Source organism: Scyliorhinus canicula, chromosome 3, assembly GCF_902713615.1.
Source record: "Scyliorhinus canicula chromosome 3, sScyCan1.1, whole genome shotgun sequence".
In the NCBI taxonomy this organism is placed as follows: Eukaryota; Metazoa; Chordata; class Chondrichthyes; order Carcharhiniformes; family Scyliorhinidae; genus Scyliorhinus; species Scyliorhinus canicula.
In genome coordinates, this window is record NC_052148.1 from 31,602,990 (window position 1) to 31,626,818 (window position 23,829).

The 23,829-nt window shown below is 46.1% G+C and overlaps 1 protein-coding gene across 1 annotated transcript; it reads right to left on the reverse strand.

Annotated features, from left to right (window-relative positions):
- Positions 1-21,927: 21,927 nt before the first annotated feature.
- On the reverse strand, positions 21,928-22,260 carry LOC119963881 (60S acidic ribosomal protein P1-like). The gene has a single exon (XM_038793239.1). It carries the CDS (start codon positions 22,249-22,251, stop codon positions 21,928-21,930), a length of 324 nt encoding a protein of 107 aa, XP_038649167.1. The 5' UTR covers positions 22,252-22,260.
- Positions 22,261-23,829: the final 1,569 nt, after the last annotated feature.

Consider the following 23,829-nt stretch of genomic DNA (forward strand, 5'->3'; position numbering starts at 1 on the left):
ACACCCAGATCCCTTTGCCCTGGCGCATTTGGAATCTGCTTTCCATTTAGAATACAAATAGCCTTTCTATTTTTCGGCCAAAATGGATAACCTCACATTTATCCACATTAACTCCACCTGCCAAATTTTGCCCATTCGCCAACCTATCTATAACCTTCTGTAAATCCTTTATCTCCTCATCACTGCCTGCTTTCCCACCTATTTTAGTATCATCCACAATTTTTGCTATGTTACACTCTGTCCCTGCTTGCACATCATTTTTATAGATTGTAAAGAGTTGAGGCCCGAGGACTGACCCCTGAGGCACCCCGCTAGTTGCAGTCAGAGAACACATTTATCCTGACCCTCTGCTTTCTATCAGTCTGCCAATCCTCAATCCAAACTAGTACTGTACCCCCAATCCCCTGCGATCTCACCTTCTGATCAGTCTTTTATGCAGCAGCTTGTCAAACGCCTGCTGGAAATCTAGACATACTACATCCACAGGTTCTCCATTATACACCTTGCTGATTACATCCTCAGAGAACTCAGACAAGTTTATCAAACATGACTTACCCTTCAGAAAACCATGCTGATAATGGTGGATTGAGCTTTGCCTTTCCAAATGACATCACGTCCTTAATGATTGATTCCAGCACCTACCCCACCACAGCGGGCCATCGGGTCCTGGAGACTTATCTGCCTTTAGTCCCATCAGTTTATTCAATACCTTCTCCATAGTAATGGTTATTGCACCAAGTTTCTCTGCATTAAGTGCAGCTCTTGGAAAAAATGTATTATCCTCTCCTGTGAAGACAGAGGCAAAATATTGGTTCAGTGCATCTGCCATCCCTGTGTTACCTCACCAATATTGTCGTCTAAAGGGCCAACATTTAATTTAGCTATTCTCTACTGCTTTATATACTTATAGAAGCTCTTGGTATCAGTATTTATGTTTTCTGCTCGGAAGTAAATAGATACTCACCCAGTATCCACTACAGGCAGACCTCAGGACCCATGTCCTTGAAATGGACATGGAAAGCAAATTGAACCTATTTGAACTGTCATTCGAACACACTTCATATTGAAAATACAAGAGGCAATGTCCTCAAAACACCCCTGAAGAGATCAAACATCCCGATCCGCTCATGGGAGTCCGAAGCCAGTGACTGACCAAAATGGATGGGTTTGGACACTTTGGGAGACGATGTCAGGAACGAGCAGAGGCAAAGCTCATGCTTTGGAGGGTGCGCACGAACTTCCAAACAATTCATCCAGCCAACCCTTCAATCACTACCTGCCATGCATGTGGCAGAGCCTGCAGATCACACGTTGGGCTTATTGGTCATCTCAAAACCCATAAAACCAAAGGTGAAACAGTGATCCTCACTCCACGAGGATTTCCCCAGAAAAGGATTTTTAAAAACTCTCATTCGGGCGGCATGTGGCGCAGTGGCTAGCACTGGGATTGGGGCGCTGAGGACCCGAGTTTGAATCCTGGCCCTGGGTCACTGTCCGTGTGGAGTTTGCACATTCTCCCCATGTCTGCGTGGTTTCACCCCCACAACCCAAAGATGTGCAAGTTAGGTGGATTGGCCGCGCTAAATTGCCCCTTAATTGGAAAAAAAGTAATAATTTGGTACTCTAAAATTTTTTTTTTTAAAGTCTCATTCAACAAAGCTATCCTGTGGGATGTTTTGCAGCATGTTTTGCAATAGCCTGCCATTGGGTAGCGGCAGGATCTTCCGGTCCTGCCAGTGGGATTTTGCACTGTTCGCATCCTCTGCTGCCAGGAAACACACAGCAGGGCATGCAGTGACAGGACCAGAAGATCCTACCTGTGAGAATGGCCGGAGAATCCCACCGATTAAAAAAGCGCCCCTCACGTGCTCAATCTAATGTAAAAATAACCAAATATCTATTTAGAAATCATATCAAAGACAGATAATTCTTGAATAACCTAATAAAGCTGTCAAACTGTGAACACAGTCTCCTGCTGAGATAGGTTGCACTGTAGCTTTTGAAACTCAGCCAAATATTCATAACGGCATCAGCAGTCAAAACAAAATTACCATAAGAACATAAGAAATAGGAGCAGGGGTAGTTGAGACACTCAGCCGATCTAGCTTAATCTGCCGTTCAATAAGGTCATGGTCAATCTGATCCTGGCTTCAACTCCATATTCCTACCTGTCCTCCATGGCCCTTGACTCCCTTGTAGATCAAAAATCAGTCTAATTTAATTTTGATATATTCAATCACTAAATCTCCAATGTTCTCTGTGGAAAAGAATTCCAAAGATTAATAACTCTCTGAAAAAAGAATATTCTCCTAATCTGTGTCTCAAATGGGAGACCCTTTATTCTGAGACTGTGCCCCTTAGTCCTATATTCCCCACATGAGGGAAAAAATATTCTCACCTTGTCAAGCACCCTCTGAATATCATCGGCGAGATTCTTCGTTCCTGAGACTAAATGTTGACACCGGGGCAAGATTCATAGACTTCCACCACAGCAAAACTGGTGGCGCACCTGGACCGGTTCAGCAACTGTTAAGGGGCTGGCACTGGTACCACATAGAGCACAATCGATTCCAATGAGAAATGGTGCGGGATTCGCCAGGTCCGCGATTGACGCTTGGAAGGCTGACAAACTGCAGCTGCATATATACATACTCATCCCGGCCAACAGGGTGGCACTGGTTGCGTTGGAGTGCGCCCGTCCCGCTGATGGGTCAGCCGGGGCCAGAGGGCACCTCGAGGGGTGCCCTGATTGGAGACCCATACGACCTATAGCCTTAAGTTCACAGTGGGCAGTCAGCGGAGTGTGCAGCTGCACGGCTGCCTGGCAGGCTGCGGCAATGGTGCTCTGGGCCCATCCACCCTGACCCCTAAGCCCACCTCTTGGCCACCCCCCCACAACTCCCCCCTGGCCCTAGCAGAAGCTCCCCCCCGCCCCGGCACACGGCACAGCCAGCACGCTATGGTGATTTTGGAGACTTTCCTTCGCCCCTCTCTGTCCTTCAGCAGCCCTGGCGTCTGTTTCATGTACCTCGTGTTGGGAATTTCCCCCAGTGGAGACAGAGAATCGCGGAGGCCCCGGACAATACCAGGTCAGGCCCACTAATGATATGTCAATGGTATTTACTGCACGTGCGTTTTGGAATGCATTGATGTCGCTGTCGACGCATTGGAGAATTACGATTTCGGCGTTAAAACCGATTCTCTGCCTAATCGCGTTTCCCAATTCCGGTGTCAGCCGACGGACAATCCCGCCCCATATGTTTCAATAAGACTACCTCTCATTATTCTGAACTTCAAGGGCAGCATGGTGGTGCAAGTGGATAGCACGGTTGCCTCACAGCGCCGAGGTCCCAGGTTCGATCCCGGCTCTGGGTCACTGTCCGTGTGGGGTTTGCATATCCTCCTCGTGTTCGCGTGGGTTTCGCCCCCACAACCCAAAAAGTTGTGTAGTGTAGGTGGATTGGCCACGCTAAATTGCCCCTTAATTGGAAAAAATGAATTGGATACTCTTAATTTATATATATATATAAAAAAAAAAAATTCTAAACTCCAATGAGTATGGGCCCAACCTTCCCAATCCTTCCTCATACATCAACCATTCAACCCAGGAATCAACTTAGTGAACCTTCTCTGAAAGCTCCTGTTTCAAACTTATGTGTCCTCAAATAAAGCAACCCAATCTGTACACAGTACTTCAGTGCTACGATCTTAGCACCACCTTGTACTGGTGTAGAAAGATTTCCCTACTTTGACACTCCACTTCTCTTGCAGAGCTGCACTGGAGCTTCAACCCAGATTACCCTCATCAACAATGTGGAGTGGATTTGAAGACACAACGTCTTAAGCAGGAGGGGAGATTGTTTCCCTCTCAGCCATGGCCAACAACATTTGAGTGGACAGGGTCTGATCATAATTGGAAATGGTACTGGAAAATGCATAAGGTAAAAAAAGCCACAAAATCCGTCACTTGCACTGTAACTGAAAATTGTAGTTGATTAACTCGAGGTGGTTGTAAATTCCTCATCTCACGTGGGTGGAATGCTCTGGTTCCACCTACACAGGCTTCAGGACAGCTTTGAACTTTTCTGTTGTTTACTCGTACATCAGGGATTTGTTTAAAATATTTATAGACTATAATAAAGTGCGCACACACACACATTGCAAACTAGTCTACCCTTCATACCTTGTTATCCCTGTTGTATCCCTGTACATGTTTGATGTTCTCTATTTATGTTACAATCCATTTTGATTATTCTTTGTGAAGAATCGATCCTTGACGTTGATCCAAATTTCACTTTTCCAAGTTTGTAACTTCTATGTGTTCAACCAGCTCAGGTGTTTTCATTTGGATTTGGATTAATTTACGTAATTTGGACACAAAGAGATTTTCTCACTTGTATGTATATTCTATATAACAGTACAGTGGTTAGCACTGCCGCCTCACAGCGCCAGGGACCCGGGATCGATTGCGCCATGGGTGACTCTCTGTGTCGGGTTTGCACTATATCCCCGTGTCTGCGTGGGTTTCCCCCCGGGTTCTCCGGTTTCCTCCCACAGTCCAAAGATGTGCAGGTTAGGTGGATTGGACATGATAAATTGGCCTTTAGTGTGCAAAGATGTCCAGGTTAGGTGGGTTACGGGAATAGGGCGGGCGAGTAGGCCTAGGTAGGGTTCCCTATCAGAGGGTCAGTGTAGACTCAATGGGCAGAATGGCTTCCTTCTGCACTGAGGGATTCCATGGATTCAATAGAATATATATGTGTGTGTTTATGTCTCAAAGACTTATTCAAAGCAATAAGCAGCTACAGGATTCCAACTTTGTAGTTGGCAACCTGCCACATCCTGTGACTTATTGAGGAAAATGGAAATATCTCTTTCTCTGTTTTCATCTGACTCCTGTCCTCCCTTATCCTCTATCTCTACTTCTACCCATATTTACGACCTCCTCCAAGACTTCACGTGGCCTTTCTACTCCCATAGTCCCAATCATGGACAATTATTTTGAAACATTTAAATCAGCCAATTCATCCTACAACCTCCAAATCCTACTTACCTCTGCAAGTACCACAAGAAAGAAAGTCTCTCCCCCATGTCACCTATTGCTGCTCTTTCTAGCTACTAACCTAGTGGCCTTTCCAGGTGTTGATCTGCTCAGCCACTTGCTCGCCCCCACAGTTTGACATCCCTGTCCCCTTTATTCACTCCTTGGAATGGCCTCATCATCTTTCTCTCAAGTCTAAGAGATGCACAATTGCCAAAATATTTATTCCTAGATTTGTGTGAAGCATATCTGCTGTTACTGCCCAATGCCTAAACTATTTATTACTCCAGTTTATGATGTGTTAGGCAGCAGTATGGGAGCGTGCCCATTCCGTCGAACACGCTGTGGTACTACATAAGAACATAAGAACATAAGAACTAGGAGCAGGAGTAGGCCATCTGGCCCCTCGAGCCTGCTCCGCCATTCAATTAGATCATGGCTGATCTTTTGTGGACTCAGCTCCACTTTCCGGCCCGAACACCATAACCCTTAATCCCTTTATTCTTCAAAAAACTATCTATCTTTACCTTAAAAACATGTAATGAAGGAGCCTCAACTGCTTCACTGGGCAAGGAATTCCATAGATTCACAACCCTTTGGGTGAAGAAGTTCCTCCTAAACTCAGTTCTAAATCTACTTCCCCTTATTTGAGGCTATGCCCCCTAGTTCTGCTGTCACCCATCAGTGGAAACAACCTGCCCGCATCTATCCTATCTATTCCCTTCATAATTTTAAATGTTTCTATAAGATCCCCCCTCATCCTTCTAAATTCCAACGAGTACAGTCCCAGTCTACTCAACCTCTCCTCATAATCCAACCCCTTCAGCTCTGGGATTAACCTAGTGAATCTCCTCTGCACACCCTCCAGCGCCAGTACGTCCTTTCTCAAGTAAGGAGACCAAAACTGAACACAATACTCCAGGTGTGGCCGCACTAACACCTTATACAATTGCAACATAACCTCCCTAGTCTTAAACTCCATCCCTCTAGCAATGAAGGACAAAATTCCATTTGCCTTCTTAATCACCTGTTGCACTTGTAAACCAACCTTCTGTGACTCATGCACTAGCACACCCAAGTCTCATACTGCGTGATGTCATCAATTTCAGCCTGGAAGTTTTCATCAGGTGAGGCTGATGTCTGTGACGATGACATGGTGTGGACTCGCTGAACCAGGTTCAGGAGTTTGCAGACCCGAGCACCGAGCAGGGATGCTCTGTCAGGTCCTACGATCTCAAAACGCAGCGTCGCTTTAATGGACTTATTGGACACTCCGAGTTGGCACGAGCCACTGGCAGCTATGGCATTGCCATTGTAGTGAAGGAGCTGGCAGGCCGGTGGAAGAATACTTGGTCTGACGCGGATGGTGTCGAGATCGGATTTCGAGATGAGATTCGCCGATGCGCCGGTGTCCAGTTTGAACCGGATGCGAGCCTTGTTAACTGTGAGGACATCGTCGTCGAGATCCACGCTGAGGATCGGGAGGTGCTTCACTATCTTGGAGAAAGGCAGCGCATGCTTTGCAATGATGCCCACCCGGTATGGGGATTCGAGGCAGTCAGCATCAGGATCTGTTGGGCTGTCGGGGTCGAAATCTGGCAGGCCTTGCTGTATTGAACGGACACTTCTACGCTGTGGCTGGGATCGCTGGATGCTGGGCAGTGGAGCAGATCTGCAATGGTCTGCGTAGTGGCCAAGCTTGCCACTCTGTAGACACCGTCGTGATTTTGCCACACATTGCCGCTTTAAGTGGGCGGAGCCACAATTCGGGCATGTCATGACGCCAACATCAGCATATTCCGTGCGCCATAATGTATGCGCAGTGCAGTCGAACGACGTACGCATCTGCACAGTCCGGTCATCTGTCTCGCCATCTCCTCGGTCATGCATGCGCAGGGGCCCGGGAAAAGCGCGCAAAATGGCCACTCTCGTCGATGCTTAGGCTCTGCATTTGTGCGATAGTCTGCACCCATTCCGCCTCGTGGGACGCTAGCTTTGCATTCTCTGCCGCCCTGATGTGGAAGTACCGATTGTTAGCATGTTCGTGGACAACGCATGTTTTAATGGCGATGGTGAGGGTGAGCTGCTTGACTTTCAGGAGCTGCTGACAAAGGGAGTCGGACTGGACCCCGAAAACGATCTGATCCCGGATCTTGGAATCAGTTGTCGAGTCATAGTTACATGACTGCGCGAGGATGCGGAGATGGGTCAAAAAGGACTGTAAAAGGTTCATCCTTACCCTGAAGCCTCTGCTGGAAAACGTACCGTTCAAAGGTCTCATTCACCTCAATGTTGCAGTGGCTGTCGAACTTCAGCAGGACTGTTTTAAATTTTGTCTTGTCTTCGCCTTCAGCAAATGTAAGGGAGTTGTAGATGTGGATGGCGTGGTCCCCGGCTGTGGAGAGGAATAGTGCGATCTTCCTGGCGTCCGATGCGGCCTCGAGGTCAGTGGCTTTGAGATAGAGTTGGAACTTTTGTTTGAAGATCTTCCAATTTGCACTGAGGTTGACGGCGATGCGGAGCTGCGGAGGAGGGCGGAGGTTTTCCATGTCACCGGATGGCTGCTTGCTGATCAATGCTGATTCACTCGAGGTAGGTCCATCAATATCAGTATCACTCTGGTACCATGATGTGTTAGGCAGGCTGGGTTGACGTGGACTGCACTTGATGCAGTGTAGCGAGAGACAGACCTCTAACAACTGGAGAAGATCCAACACAATTTTATTTAGCGTCTTAACTATTATACATGTTCAACTGTGGGTTGACAATATACTGACTTGACTGGAGACCTAGTACTAACCTGACCAGACTTTCTAGCTACCGCATGGTGTTTGCACTGGCTAGCTCGTGGACTCTGACTGTCTCAGTGGCTGGGGCCAGAGAGAACGGGAAACCTAGTGCCCTCTGGCTTTATAGTGGTAGTGTCCTGCCTGGTGATTGGCTGCTCTGTTCTGTGTGCATATTGGTCATCCTGTGTGTCAATCACTGCCTGTCTGCACTCCATTACATAGATAGATGAATATTATGTCAGTTTATATTACAGTTTATATTACAGGAGAAAAGGGTTCTGATTAGTTAGCAAGTTGACTCTGGCTAAAGGGTTGCAATGGAGAAAGAAACAGAAACTATATATTGTTGTAAGCATTTGAAATTTGACATTCTTGTATTTGCCCTGATGAGTTCAAGATTGAAAGCTTCACAAGAGGCCTCTCACAAAATTTGCGACCCTTGGCTCGTCACGTGAGATCTCGTTAGATCGCACGAGACATCGCAATCTGGATCTCGGCCTCACTGGACAGGATCCAGATTTGCATATTTAAGTGAGCAGCTAGCCTCACTTAAATATGTTTACGCTGGAGTCCCCCAAGGCTTGTGATCAAATGTTTAGCGTAACGGCACCTGAGGGGTCTCCCAAACTATTGGAGGCCTCTATGTTCTCAGGCTGTAGCAGGGTGGTACCCAGGCACTCTTGCTGTCACCCGAGCACCTTGCCACTGCCACCTTGGCACTTCCAGGCTGATGGGGCAATGCCAGGGGGCCAGGCTGGTGGTGTCTGAGTGCCAGGTTGCCCATGATGTGGATCAGGCCCAGAGGTGCCTTGCCTTTATGATGTGGAGATGCTGGCATTGGACTGGGGTGGGCACAGTAATAAGTCTTGCAACACCCAGGTTAAAGTCCAACAGGCTTGTTTCAAGTCACTTGCTTTGAGTGCGCAGTTCCTCGGGTGAAAGTGTGGTGAGGGGGGCTTGAGGACCCCCTAACAAGTAAGTTGGGGATTTGGGGGTGGTCCGGAGGCTGCAGTGGGGTGGGGTTGAGAGATCGGAGTGGCATTTAAAAATAGCTCAGCTCGCCAGAGCAGGAATTGAAGGTAAGTGCAGCCTCAGTGGGGCGTTCTTCACCAAGGCCATAAAAACAAACAGAATCCCTTTTGATAGCAGGGGCGTTCTAGGCGGTGAAGGTGCCGAGAAACACCCTCCTAAACGCACCCAAAATGGGCCTCTGTTTTTTTTCCCCGTCAAATCGTGCCCATTGTAAATGGTTCCTTCTCCTCAAGTACTGTCTCACCTCATTTCAAAATCCTGCTAATCAACCCCTTGTTCTTTCAGCCTCCCATCACCAACCTTCCTTTCCTCTCAAGACTCCTTCTTCAATCTGGAACATCCCAAATCTATGCAGACTGTTGCTGCAACTCTATGTCCGCATCCCTCCAATCAGATTTGCATCTTTGCTGCACTCACCCCAATGCTAATGGCAGCAAGAGTGCCTGGGTACCACCCTGCTACAGCCTGAGAACATAGAGGCCTCCAATAGTTTGGGAGACCCCTCAGGTGCCATTACGCTAAACATTTGATCACAAGCCTTGGGGGACTCCAGCGTAAACATATTTAAGTGAGGCTAGCTGCTCACTTAAATATGCAAATCTGGATCCTGTCCAGTGAGGCCGAGATCCAGATTGCGATGTCTCGCGCGATCTAACGAGATCTTACGTGACGAGCCAAGGGTCGCAAATTTTGTGAGAGGCCTCTTGTGAAGCTTTCAATCTTGAACTCATCAGGGCAAATACAAGAATGTCAAAATTCAAATGCTTACAACAATATATAGTTTCTGTTTCTTTCTCCATTGCAACCCTTTAGCCAGAGTCAACTTGCAAAGTGGCCTTTGGCTCTTTGACTGCAACCATCGCTCCTCTCGCGTAGCCTTTGGCCCAGTTGTTTACACCATAATGTCTAACTGAGCAGTACTCTTCTCACTTGGTTTCCCTCTTATTTATGCAATGGCAGCCAAAGCATCTCCAGCAATTACATCTTTTCATTGAGGTGATAAAAGCTGGAAGCTTTACATTCATCCACTCACTGAATGTGTATGTTGCTGTCAAGACAGGTAGCTATTGCCTGTCCCTAATTCCCCCGGAGAAGGTCATGACGAAACGTCTTCTTAAACTGCTGCAGCTCGTGCTGAAGATTTCTCGAGTTAGGAATTGACAGGAATTTTGACCCAGTGATATATTTTTAAGTCAGTGTGTGACTTGGGGATGGTGATGTTCCCATATGCCTGCTGCCCTTATTCGTCCGGGTGGCACAGATTGCAGGTTTGAAAAGGTGCTGTCAAAGGAGCCTTGGTGAGCTGCTGCAGTGCATCTGGCAGGTGGCATACACTACTGCCATTGTGCATTGGTGATGGAGGGGGTGACTATTGAAGGTAGTGGAAGTGGTATCAATTAAGCAGGCGGCTTTGTGCTGGATGATGTCAAGCATTTTTGAGTAGTGTTACAAAGGGAAAGAAACAGACAAAATGAGTGGTCCAACATATGGGGCATGATCGAATGGCCTCGTCGCACCCGACTTGGTAAGACGACGAAACTGGTAAATCGCGCGACAAGCCTGTCTCTCGAGATTTATGATGCTCGGGACGTGTCACGCGATCACGTGGAACGTCACCATCTGGTTCTTGCACTCACTGGGCGGGATCCAAATTTCCATTTTTAAGTGAGCAGTTAGCTTCACTCAAATATGTCTGCGCCGGAGTATTCCAAGGCCTGGGATCACACTCCCACGCCTGGGTGACCTCGCCGTGGCACCGTTTCGCACTGGTTTCCACAAACGTAGACCAGGCATAACGGCACTTGGGGAGGTCTCCCAGGCAATCGGAGGCCCCCCACGTGGTCCAGCTCTGTGCAGAATGGTACCCTGGCACCCCCAATGTCACCCTGGCTTAGCACCCTGACAGTGCTACCTGGGCACCCTGGCAGGGGATTGGGCTCGGTGGTGTCCTACTCTTATGAGGTGGGTTGATGAGGGGCTTGAGGACCCCCTAATTAGTAAGTTGGAGGAGTCTGGAGGCCACATCAGGGGGTTGAGCGATCGGGGTGGCATTTAAAAATGACCCGTTTGATAGCGGGTTGGCTCTCGTCACTGCAGGCTCCGAGAAACACCCAGCTATTCATGCCCAAAACGGCACTCTTATTTTTGTTAAATCGCACTCATGGAGTTCAAAGTGTTGACTTCATGAGGTCATTGACGTTAGTTCTGAAAGGCAAACCAGAATATTTTTTCGATGGCGGGAGATGGAACTATAGAGTCGTGAAGGGATTTAGATGTCCATGCACATACTCACTTCATGTTTATCTAGTTAAAAAAGATAAGCAAAAATGGAATGCAGCACGGTGGCATTGTGGATAGCACAATTGCTTCATAGCTGCAGGATCCCAGGTTCGATTCTGGCTTGGGTCACTGTCTGTGCAGAGTCTGCACATCCTCCCCGTGTGTGCGTGGGTTCCCTCCGGGTGCTCCGGTTTCCTCCCACAGTCCAAACATGTGCAGGTTAGGTGGATTGGCCATGATAAATTGCCCTTAGTGTCCAAAATATCCCTTAGTGTTGGGTGGGATTACTGCGTTATGGAGATAGGGTGGAGGTGTTGACCTTGGGTAGGGTGCTGTTTCCAAGAGCCGATGCAGACTCGATGGGCCGAATGGCCTCCTTCTGCACTGTTAGTTCTATGAAATTCTATGAATGTTACCACCAAGGCGATTGAAATTCAAATTTGGGAATTTGATGTTGATCTGAAGGTGTACAGACCCTTGGTCAGACTCCACCTGGCACACTGTGCTCAGTTTCGAACTCTGCGCCTCAGTAAAGGTACATGGGCCTTTGTGGATGTTAATACATGATGAGACATAGAGCCGACTGCCAATTCACCATCATCCATTTTACCACCACATAATGTCAAAATTACCCCCTTAACTCCTCGGGGTTCCTTCCCTAAGTCCCTTTGCTGTACCTCTCTCCGCCTTTAAAAGCTTTCTTGGTCACCACGTTTTGGAGCAAGCTCTCAGTCACCAAGATCCAGCACCAGTCTGGTATTTTTTTTCCCTTTCTGAATAGTGTACTGAAGATGCGACGTGAGTACAAGCTGTAAACCAAGTGGTCATGTGAGAACGTGATGACGTATGTGCATAAGAGGTCGCGTAGCGGCAGTGTGTGAGTTATCCCCAGGACCCCGGGCAGAGCATAAATACTGTCAAGAACTTGAATAAACTACCTACCATCAAGGAAGCCCTTGATGTCAATGCTTTAAAGAACCCACAACATTCTACATAAGATGTTGTGGGACCCTTTTCTCAACAGGTCCTGACCTACCTGAGGCTGACTTGCAGAAAAATCAACCTAGTCCCAGGCTCATTGAGACTTCAGCAACATTCAACTTCAATATTCAACACACCCAGAAAGCACTAATCTAGCTGACGATCATCTGGGAGTTCTGGGAGGGAAAAGATCGATCATCTATTTATACAGCAGAATTACTGCGAAATTCAAATTTTTAAAAAAATGTGCAGTGGAATGAAGTTAAAAATTAGCGTGGATCAGAATACGTGCATGCATGTGGTCAGATGGTTTTAGAATGCGTGCAGAACTACTTCATCATATATCTAACAGTTAAAAAAAGCATTGATTGCAATTCTACATGCTGACGTGAGATAAATAATTGACATGGAAATAAGTAGATAATTGAGAAATAGCAGCCGCAATCAAAACACATCAAAAAGGACAATGAAACATCAAAGATAAGGATGCTTCTAGACAAGAACAAAGACAAAATTAAAGATAAAGGGGCTTGGCCCAAGTAGGTTGACAGATCTGCAGTTTCGGTGAATGCAAAATAAATCTGTGCTCCAATAAGATGAAGTGTGGGCACACCCAAGTGTAGACTAAGATAGATAAATAGAGAGGTTCAAATTGAACTGGAAATGAATCTTCTCTCATAAAAGAAAACGAACGTGCATTTATATTGTGTTTTGTCACATCTCAAAAGCACTCCATATACTTTTGTTCTGTGGCTGCCATTTTGCACACAACGTGAATAAGCAGTTAAGCATCCTGTGATGATATTGGTTAAGGTGAAAATACTGACAGAGATACCAGAGGAACTGGGTTTTAACTAGCACAATGAAATCTGTAACATTCACTGGAATCACTGACACAAACGGAGCCAGACATTTCTTATGTCTCACTTTCCAGCTTACAACTGATAGTAGGCATGCAACATGTCCCCAACCTGGGACATGGCCTCCTTGTAGAACTTGAGGAAAGTTGTTGGCAGGTGTCACACCTCCAGAGGCGGCTCATCTCTTGGATTCCATTCAATTTTGGTCAAACATCTTACTGGCATTCACTCTCGGATAAAGCCCTGGGCTGGAGGGGCAGCAGAATGGAGAGGGCAGAGGGGGTTGGGAAGAGGAAACAATTCTGGTCAGAAGCAGCCCTCAGAAGCACTACAGGTATCTCTCTATCTGCTCCTCCTGGCTCCACATTATTTTAAAAACTTGCCATTTGGTGACAGACATTTTTTAAGCTGTATCCAAGGCAGAAAAATCTTACTGATGTGGGCCGGGCAAAGAGCAGTCAAGAGGCATTGGAATTGCCATTAGCACATACAATGGGTCTAATGCCTCTTTTAGGTGGCCACCAGGGTTGCCTGAATAATTACCTGACTAAATACGATGTTGGATGCATTTCAGGCAGCTTTAAGGCTCATGATCAAAGCCCAGAAAACACTTGGAATGGTGACAAATTTCAAACACACCTCATCCGTAGAATAGCCTTTTCCAACAATCCAACAGTTTCTCCCTACTCTCCAGGACTGTCTGTCTGGAGCATGAGCCACTGCCTTTGGAGTCAGCTGTGGTACTTCAATCAACTGAATGACGGTAACAAATGACAGTATCTAGTAAAGCATTGTTTGCCAGGACTGGCCTCACCTTTAAGTAACTGCCTAAGAAATTACAACCTACGAAATCCATGCTCCAATCGCTAAGGCATCAGTTTTCCAAAAGACAGTATTGGGAATCTTTTCAGTACTTTAAAACCCATCAGCTATACATTTGGGGGAGGTGCAACCAAGAGGAGACAGTTGCATGCCTGACGACAGCTATGTAATGAGTAAGAGTCAATAATAGGGACTATTTTTGAGATACTGAGCAGCTACCATGTCCAGTTCAGATCAAGAGGTCATTAAGTGGGCCCAGTGTACAGTAAAAGATATTTTCATTCTTTGCCGTTACAGTGTGCTACTCAGAACATTGCGTTCTGGAGAGCACTCAAGCTGATTGACTCAATGGCCTCATTAAAAGCTCGCCAATTGGGCATCGTTGATGAAAATGTATAATATTTATACAGTCTGCTGTCTCTGGATAATGTGTCAGGTTCTGCCTAAAGGCTTTCTAATGATTTCTGCTGCACCGCAGAGGAATTAGAAACAGCTGCTTTCCATGGTGTAAAGTACAGCCCTTAAGACAATAGTCTAAAATGAAGATTTTTGTTTGAATGCTGACCTCGATTAGTTTGATTCATCACTTTACCTGCTCTTTGCGGCCCTGGCTTTCATTGGGAGCAGCCATTTTGTTTTTTGCGAGCACTGTTCCAGCTGGCTGGGAGACACAAAGGCCATTTGTGAAGACAGATTTGTCCCGGTTCTCATCTGAGGGCTCCAATGGGGTGCAACACTACTTTCCTAACTCCATGTCTGTTTCTGGGGTCAGTCCTGTTTGCCTAGTGAGAACAGCCTGCAGGCATCAAGGCATCACTGGGTACTGTACACACCCCAGTCAGCATCAATGGGGCCGTGGTGGTGATGGTTAGCAGTACCGAATTTCCTTAGTTTCCTGGGAAGTATCCAGCAGGCAGGAAATCACACATTGCTGCCATTTAAAGGTCCTGGATTGGATTTTGTTTATTGTCACGTGTACCGTGGTACAGTGAAAAGTATTTTTCTGCGAGCTGCTCATCAGATCATTAAGTACATGAAAAGAAAAGGAAATTTAAAAAAATACATAATAGGGCAGCACAAGGTACACAGTGTGACTGCATAACAATGGGATCGGGTGAAGCATACAGGGGTGCAGTGTTAATCAGGTCAGTCCATAAGAGGGTCGTTTAGGAGTCTGGTAACAGCGGTGAAGAAGCTGTTTCCGATTCTGTTCGAGCGTGTTCTCAGACTTTTGTATCTCCTGCCCAATGGAAGAAGGTGGAAGAGTGAGTAAGCCGGGTGGGAGGGGTCTTTGATTATGTTGCCCACTTTCCTAAGGCAGCGGGAGGTGTAGATGGAGTCAATGGATAGAAGGCAGGTTTGTGTGATGGACTGAGCAGTATTCACGACTCTCTGAAGTTTCTTGCGGTCCTGGGCCGAGCAGTTGCCATACCAGGCTGTGATGCAGCCAGATAGGAATCTTTCTATGGTGCGTCTGTAAAAGTTGGTAAGAGTTAATGTGGACATGCCGAATTTCTTTAGTTTCCTGGGAAATATAGGCGCTGTTGTGCTTTCTTGGTGGTAGGGTTGATGTGGGTGGACAGGGACAGATTTTTGGAGATGTGTACCTCTAGGAATTTGAAACTGCTAACCATCTCCACCTTGGCCCCATTGATGCAGACAGGGGTGTGTACAGTACTTTGCTTCCTGAAGTCAATGACCAGCTCTTTAGTTTTGCTGGCATTGAGGGATAGATTGTTGTCGCTGCACCACTCCACTAGGTTCTCTATCTCCTTCCTGTACTCTGATTTGTCGTTATTCGAGATCCAGCGCAATATGGTCGTATCGTCAGCAAACTTGTAGATGGAGGTGGAACCAAATTTTGACACGCAGTCGTGTGTGTACAGGGATTATAGTAGGGGGCTATAGTATGCAGCCTTGCGGGGCACCGGTATTGAGGACTATTGTGGAGGAGGTGTTGTTTATTCTTACTGATTGTGGTCTGTGGGTTAGAAAGTCGAGGATCCAGTTGCAGAGAGAGGAGCCAAGTCCTAGGTTTTGGAGCTTTGATATGAGTTTGGCTGGGATTATGGTGTTGAAGGCGGAGCTGTCATCAATAAATAGGAGTCTGATGTGGGAGTCCTTGTTATTGAGATGCTCTAGGATGAGTGTAGGGCCAGGGAGATGGTGTCTGCTGTGGACCGGTTGCTGTGGGCCTTTGCTGCTTATTGATGCAAGGTAAAGTCACATGGTGGTGCTGCGTTACATAGTTCACTATTTCTTCGGGAAAATCTAATCTATTTTTGCAATCAATTTTTACGGGGTGTGGTTTCTCTGACTGGGCCACCATTTGTTGCCCATCTCTAATTGCCCTTGAGTAGATGGTGGTGAGCTGTCTTCTTGAACCATTGCAATCCCTGACATGTAGGTACATCCACAGTGCTGTTAGGAAGGGAATACCAGGATTTCGACCCAGCGACAGTAAAGGAACAGTGATATATTTCCTTGTCAGGATGGTGAGTGACTTGGGGGAGAATGTTTAGGTGGTGGCGTTCCCAGGTATCTGCTGCCCTTGTCCTAGATGGTAGCACTCGTGGGTTTGGAAAGTGCTGCTTCAGAAGCTTCAAAAATGAGTTTATGAGTTTTGAACTGAATAATTTGTTCTGCGTGATGAAAAATATCCAAGAATGCAGTTATCTCCACTAACTGCCCTGTGTTACTCATGGCTTTTTACGTTTCTTGAAGCTCTGAGATCAGATTTATGTCACTCACGGGCTGAACACTCCAAAAACCAAGAAATCAGTTCCCTGATTGCTTGGGGAAGGAAATGGGCCACTCTCTTCATAACTTTGAGTCCTATTTATCCGTAGCTTGACAAAGAGCATCTACTTGCAGCTCTAGATCATCAGCTGCCTTGTGCCCACCTCAGCCCAGCTTCTATGCCTTTGCCAGGTTTGACTGTTCCAATGCTCTCCAAATTGGTTTCTCATTCTCCAGGCATCAATTAATCCAAAATCCTGCTGTCCAGATCTGATCCAGCACCAGATCCTGCTCAACCATCACTTCTATTCTTATTGATTACCAATTTTCCCAATGCCTCCAATTTTAAATATTAAGGCTGGGATTCCCCCATCCAACCCTACAACTGATCTAGCTTTAACTGCTGTTTGTGGGAGAGAGTTCCAAACCTCTACAATCTTTTGACAGAAGTTCTTCCTAACATCTCTCCTGAACGTGATGTGGAGATGCCGGCGTTGGACTCAGGTGAGCACAGTAAGAAGTCTTACAACACCAGGTTAAAGTCCAACAGGTTTGTTTCAAACACGAGCTTTCGGAGCACTGCTCCTTCCTCAGGTGAATGGAGAGGTATGTTCCAGAAATATTTATATAGACAAAGTCAGAGATGCCAGACACTGCTTGGAATGCGAGCATTTGCGGGTAATCAAATCATTACAGATCCAGAGATAGGGGCTGATCCCAGGTTAAAGAGGTGTGAATTGTCCCAAGCCAGGACAGTTGGTAGGATTTTGCAAGTCCAGGCCAGATGGTGGGGGGGTGAATGTAATGCGACATGAATCCAAGATCCCGGTTGAGGCCGCACTCATGCATGCGGAACTTAGCTATACTTTTTTGCTCGGCAATTCTGCGTTGTCGCGTTTCCTGAAGACCGCCTTGGAGAACGCTTACCCGGAGATCAGAGACTGAATGCCCTTGACTGCTGACGTGTTCCCCGACTGGAAGGGAACATTCCTGCCTGGTGATTGTCGCACAATGCCCGTTCATTCGTTGTCGCAGTGTCTGCATGGTCTCGCCAATGTACCACGCTTCAGAATATCCTTTCCTGCAGTGTACGAGGTAGACTACATTGGTCGAGTCGCACGAGTATGTACCACATACCTGGTGGGTGGGGTTCTGATGTGTAATGGTGGTATCTATGTCGATGATCTAGCATGTCTTGCAGAGATTGCCCTGGCAGGGTTGTGTGGTGTCATGGTCACCAAGGTCATCCCCACACCCCCACTACTTGCCTTCAAACAACCGTGCAACCTCAAACAAACCATTGTTTGCAGCAAATTACCCAGCCTTCAGAACAGCGACCATGACACCACACAACCCTGCCAGGGCAATCTCTGCAAGACATGCCAGATCATTGACATGGATACCACCATTGCACGTGGAAACACCACCTACCAGGTACGCGGCACATACTCGTGCGATTCGACCAATGTAGTCTACCTCATACGCTGCAGGAAAGGATTCCCCCACCATCTGGCCTGGACTTGCAAAATCCTACCAACTGTCCTGGCTTGAGACAATTCACAACTCTTTAACCTGGGATCACCCCCTCTCTCTGGATCTGTAATGATTTGATTACCCGCAAATGCTCGCATTCCAAACACTGTCTGGCATCTCTGACTTTGTCTATATAAATGTTTCTGGAACATATCTCTTCATTCACCTGAGGAAGGAGCAGTGCTCCGAAAGCTCGTGTTTGAAACAAACCTGTTGGACTTTAACCTGGCGTTGTAAGACTTCTTACTGTGCTCTCCTGAACAGTCTGGCCCTAATTTTTAGACTATTGTCTCTAGTTTTAGCATCCCCAACCTGTGGAAATAATTTATCCTTATCTACCCTGTCTCTCCCTGTTAAATTCTTGAATGCTTTGATCGGATCACCCTTTAACCCTTAACCTTATAAATTCTTGTGAAAACAGGTCTAATTTGAGTAATCCCTCCCTGTAACTCAACTCCTGTAGTCCAGGTATCGTTTTCTAAAACTATGTTCCACTCCCTCCAAGGCCAATATATCCTTCCTAAGGTGTGGTGCCCAGAACTGATCACCACTGCACCTAACCTCTTCCATTTAGAAAGTACCCTGTTCTATCCTTTTTTGGTTCAAAATGTGTAACCGCACACCTGTTTACATTAAATTCCATCTGCCACAATTTTGCCCATTCACCTAGTCTGTCAAAAACTCCTTGTAATTTTATGTCATCATCTAGGCTGTCTATAACGGCACCTAATTTTGTATCATCAGCAAATTTGGATATATGGTTTTCTATGCCATCATCCAAGTCATTAATGAAGAATGTGAATAATTGAGGCCCCAACACAGATCCCTGTGGTACACCACCAGTCACTTTCTGCCAATTAGAGTAATTACCCATTGTTCCTATTCTCTGTCACCTGCCACAACTTCCAAACCATGTTAATAATTTGCCCTCAACTCTGTCCAGAATTCGCTGCCTGTGTTGGTGGTGGAGGCAGAGACCCAAAACTCTTTACAAGACAACCTGGACCAGTACCTTAAGAGCTGTAAGCTGCAGGGCGATGGGCCATGTGCAGGAAGACGAGATTAGAAGGGCACCTGATGTCTTTTGATGGCATAGATAAGATGGGCTGAACGGTGCTGGATCTTTTTTGTGGTTCTATTACACATTACCATGTCTATAATGATATGTCTAATATGTCCCCTGATTGGTTCCACAAAGTATTGTTCCAATAAATTTTCCTGAATAGACTCTACATACTCATCATCCAGGTGACTTTTGCCAATTTGATTCATGCAATCTGAATGAAAATGAAAATCTTCCATGATTACTGCAGTACATTTTTCGGAAGCTCCCATTATTCCTTGACTTGAAATGAAATGAAAAATGAAAATTATTGTCACAAGTAGGCTTCAAATGAAGTTACTTTGAAAAGCCTCTAGCCGCCACATTCCTGCGCCTGTTCAGGGAGGCTGATAGGGAATTGAACCGTGCCGCTGGCCTGCCTTGGTCTGCTTTAAAAGCCAGCAATTTAGCCTAGTGTGCTAAACCAGCCCTTACACAGTCTCCAATGTAGATACAACCAGGAGAATATAAATTACTCCCTTCAGTGACTTCTTCCTTTGGTAATCGCTATTCAGACTGATTCTACATTTTGATCCTCCAAACCAAGGTCATTTCACACTACTGTACTGATCTCATCCTTGAAATAAAACAATTGCACACCTCCTTTTCCTTTCTTACTTTCTTCTGAACTGCCAAATACCCTTGATCCCGGGCATGCTCACAGTGTAATCGTGGCCTAAACTTCCTGGGAGTAGCCAGGGCTACTCAGCACTCGACCTCATGACAGACTTGGTACAAACATGGACAAAAGGACTGAACTCTGGAGTGAGGTAAGCATAATTGCTTTTGACATCAAGGCCACATTTGACTGAGTGTGGCGTCAAGGAGCCCTAGCAAAATCGAGGAGAAAACTCAGCACTGGTGGAAGTCATACCTGGCATAATAAAAGGTGGTTGTGCTGGGTGATGGAATGCTTTCCGCTTGCCTGGATGAGTGCAAGTCCGACAGCACTCAAGTTGCTTAACACTATCCAGGACAAAGCAGCCTGGTTGATTGGCACTCCATTTCAAACATTTGCTCCATCCACCACCGTCATACAATGGCAGCAGTGTGCACCATCTGCAAGATGCATGGCACAAACCCACCAATGCTCCTGAGGCAGCACCTTCCAAATCCATCACTATTACCGTCTAGAACAGGAGTTCTCAACCTTTTTTAACCCATGGACCCCTTTTCCTCTTAATTTTTTTTTGTGGACCCCCATAGCCATTCCTAATCCTTATATTTTGTCCGATGACTAAAGTCCATCTACCTTACCGTGAGGGTTGGAAACGGATTAGCGGTATTTTCGTACGTTGCCAAACTTATTCTAACATGAAAAGTAATGAAAAAAACTTTTTACTGACTAAATTGAATTAAATTACTCTAAAAAATAACCAATTCATATCAAATATACACAGTTTCTAGTGATTACTGTGTTAAATCATTCATTAAACTTGTCAAGGAGAAACGATTTTCACCTCCGTTTGTTCTAGGTAACTTTAAATTTACGACACTGTCAAATGTAAAGTTTTTTTCTTCTACTTGATTGCCATAAACAATTCATAGCTACATGAATATTTCTACTTTTAGTATTTTAATATGGCGTAGATTACTGTAAAAATTTAATTCTCAGTAATAACAATTGTTCTGAAGTAGAATTGCTCCATGGACCACTAAAATATCACCGTGGACCCCCAATTCGGTTCTTTTTTTGTGTGGACCCCCAGTAATGTTACATGGACCCCCAGGGTCCATGTGGACCCCGGTTGAGAACCACTGGTCTAGAAGGACAAGGGCAGCAGATATCTGGGAACACGCCTGCCTGGACGTTTGTCCCAGCAACACAAGCCACTCACCATCCTGACTTGGAATCAGATTTCTTCACAGTCACTGGGTTAAAATCTTGGAACTCCCTCCCTAATAGCACAGTGGACATACCTCCACTACATGGACTGCAGCAGTTTAAGAAGGCAGCTCACCACAACCTCCTAAATGGCAATTTGAAATGGGCAGTAAATGCTGGCCTAACCAGTCAAGCCTACATCCTATGAATTAATAAAAAAAACCTGCAATATTTATTGCTGGGTCAAAACAGCCCTGCCCTCAGAGCTGGCTACTCCCCCATGTTAGCAAAGCCAGTTGTCACTGACTTTGGTGAATACAACGGTTGCGGTGAGCCCAGAGTGAAATGTCTTACCTGGTGATCTCCGAATTTACTCTGAAGGGGAAATATCTGAAACCTGAAAAAGAGCCCCTTATCTCCACTCGCTGTTTTCTGCCCATTAGCCAATTCTCTATCCATACCAATTTACTACCTCCAACACCATGGGCTCCTATTAAAACTCGAACAAAGAAAAATCTGAATACTGAAGACAGCTTTCCCAAAGCTAGAAAATAATTCATGGGGGTGGTAACTATAAGCTGGATTCAGCCCATAGAGTTATTTGTTTTATTCGTTCAGGGGATGTGGGTGTTGCTAGCTGGACCAGCATTTATTGTTCATCCCAAATTGCCCTTGAACTGAATGGTTTGCCAAGCCGTTTTAGCAGACATTTAAGAAACTACATTGCTATATTATTGGACGTTGTTTGGAAAAATTCAGGGAATGGCAGTTGGAAACAAGGGGTAACTTCATGCGATACTGCCAGCGTGTAGTCAGTAATGCAGGTCAGTGTTTTTTAGCGCACTGGGCTAAATCCCAGTACATTTCAATTCCCGTACCAGCCTCCCTGAACAGGCGCCGGAATGTGGTGACTAGGGGCACATTTAATCAAAGAGACCAAAGCCCATGTCATTGTCAGACTCTTCAGATTCTTCCTGTTCCTTCTCTTCCTTTTTCTCTTCAGCAGCAACAGGGGTAGTGGTGGAAACAACTGCTGCAGCAGCTGGGGCACTGCTACCAGCACCAACGTTGCAGATCAGACTATTGACGTCAATATCAGCCAATGCAAACAGACTCGGCCAGAAAGAGTCATTGATCACACCAGCTGTTTTAGTCAGGGCATTGAGTTTGTCTTCGGTGACGGTGACCTCGTTGTCGTGCAGGATGAATGCGCTGTAGATACAGGCGAGTTCCGAGGTGGAGGCCATGGCGCTGGATCTCTGCGGGCGGGTCCAATGGTGATAGTCGCCAGGGTGGAAACTCAGCCTTAGCTTCATTCAGAAGAACCAAGCACTTCCGAACCGGGCAGAGCGAGCAGCAGCCGGCTTTTAACTATGCCGGCTGCGAGCGGACTTTTTAACCATATACAAAAATACGGCCACATTGTGCATGCGCATAGTTGCACATGCGCACCGATGATCAGGCACGCATGCGCAGTGTGGCCGCATTTTTAAAATATGTTTGTGGCCATTTTGAAGGCCGCTTGCAGAGATCCAGTTAAAAGCTTGCTGCTGCAGCTGTTGCGCGTGGATTTGCGCGATTGGGAGTGCCGCGACAGACGACTCCTCAACCCTCCCGACACCCGCCCGCAACCCAACCGCAGGTCGCGCCCCCGATTTTGACAATGCCTGGTGTAGTTAAGTGTACTGTTGTAGTGTATTATTGTCTTTCTTGCTGTACGCTTTCTTTTAAGTTAGTAAGTATTCTTTATGAATTGATCACAACAAGACTGGACTGTTCCCCCCTGGTTTGCATATCTTTTCTCACATTATACCAAATAAAAAATATACACCACTAAGAACAGCTGTTGGAAGTGGGTTTCGGGATACCCTCACATTTAACATCAGCGGGGTTCTTAACAGCTGTTCGCGAACGAAATGTCCAACTGAGGCTGTGCTGCACTGTTGGAAGTGCTGTCTGTCAGGTGAGACAATAAACCAACAGCCCACCTGTGTGTTTGTGTGGATGAAAAGGTCCTATCAATCTATTTCAAAGAAGGGCCAGGGGCCTTCTCTCCAGTGACCTGACCCATATTTATCCCTCAAACAATCACAAAACAAAAGAACTTCACATTGTAACAAAAGCAAAATATTGTGGATGCTGCAATTCTGAAATAAAAATGAGTGGTGGAAATACTCTGCGGGTTTGCCTGCATCTGTGGAGAAAGAAGCGGAGTTAATGTTGTGAGTCATTAACGTCTCTTCTTCGGAGCTGAAGGAGGTGAAAACGTGTTGTGCTGTTGAAATGGCGGGGAGAGGGGAGCAAGAACAAAAGGGAAGGTCTGGAATAGGGTAGAGCATGAGAGAGATTAAATAACAGAAAATTATTGGAACAAAGGGCAAAGAGTGTGGGGATGTTTGCAGTCAGGAAACAAAACATTCGTCCAGAGCAAATGTGAATGGTGGCATAATGAACAGCTCTGTCTGGAAGCAAAGACATGGAAGATAAGATTAAGATAAGCACATGGCAATAAACCAGAATCAATGGGACAGAGTTCACGGTCTGACATTGTTAAACTCAATGTTGACTCCAGGAGGCTGTAAAGTGCGTAATCGGAAAATGAAGCGTTGTTCCTCGAGCTCACGTGAAGCTTCAGTGTAACGCTGTCGCAGAACAAGAACAGAAATGTAAGTGCAGGAGCAGCGTGGTGAATTAAAATGCCTGGCAACCAAAATCTGAAGGTTGTGCTTGTGGATTTGTTCCACAAAGTGGTCACCCAAGTTATATTTCATCCCGGATGTAGAGAAGACCATTACAAGCAGCGAAGACAGCATGCTAAGTTGAAA

Excerpts from the sequence above, each read along its gene's own strand:
- LOC119963881 (XM_038793239.1), bottom strand. The coding sequence starts at position 22,251 with ATGGCCTCCACCTCGGAACTCGCCTGTATCTACAGCGCATTCATCCTG.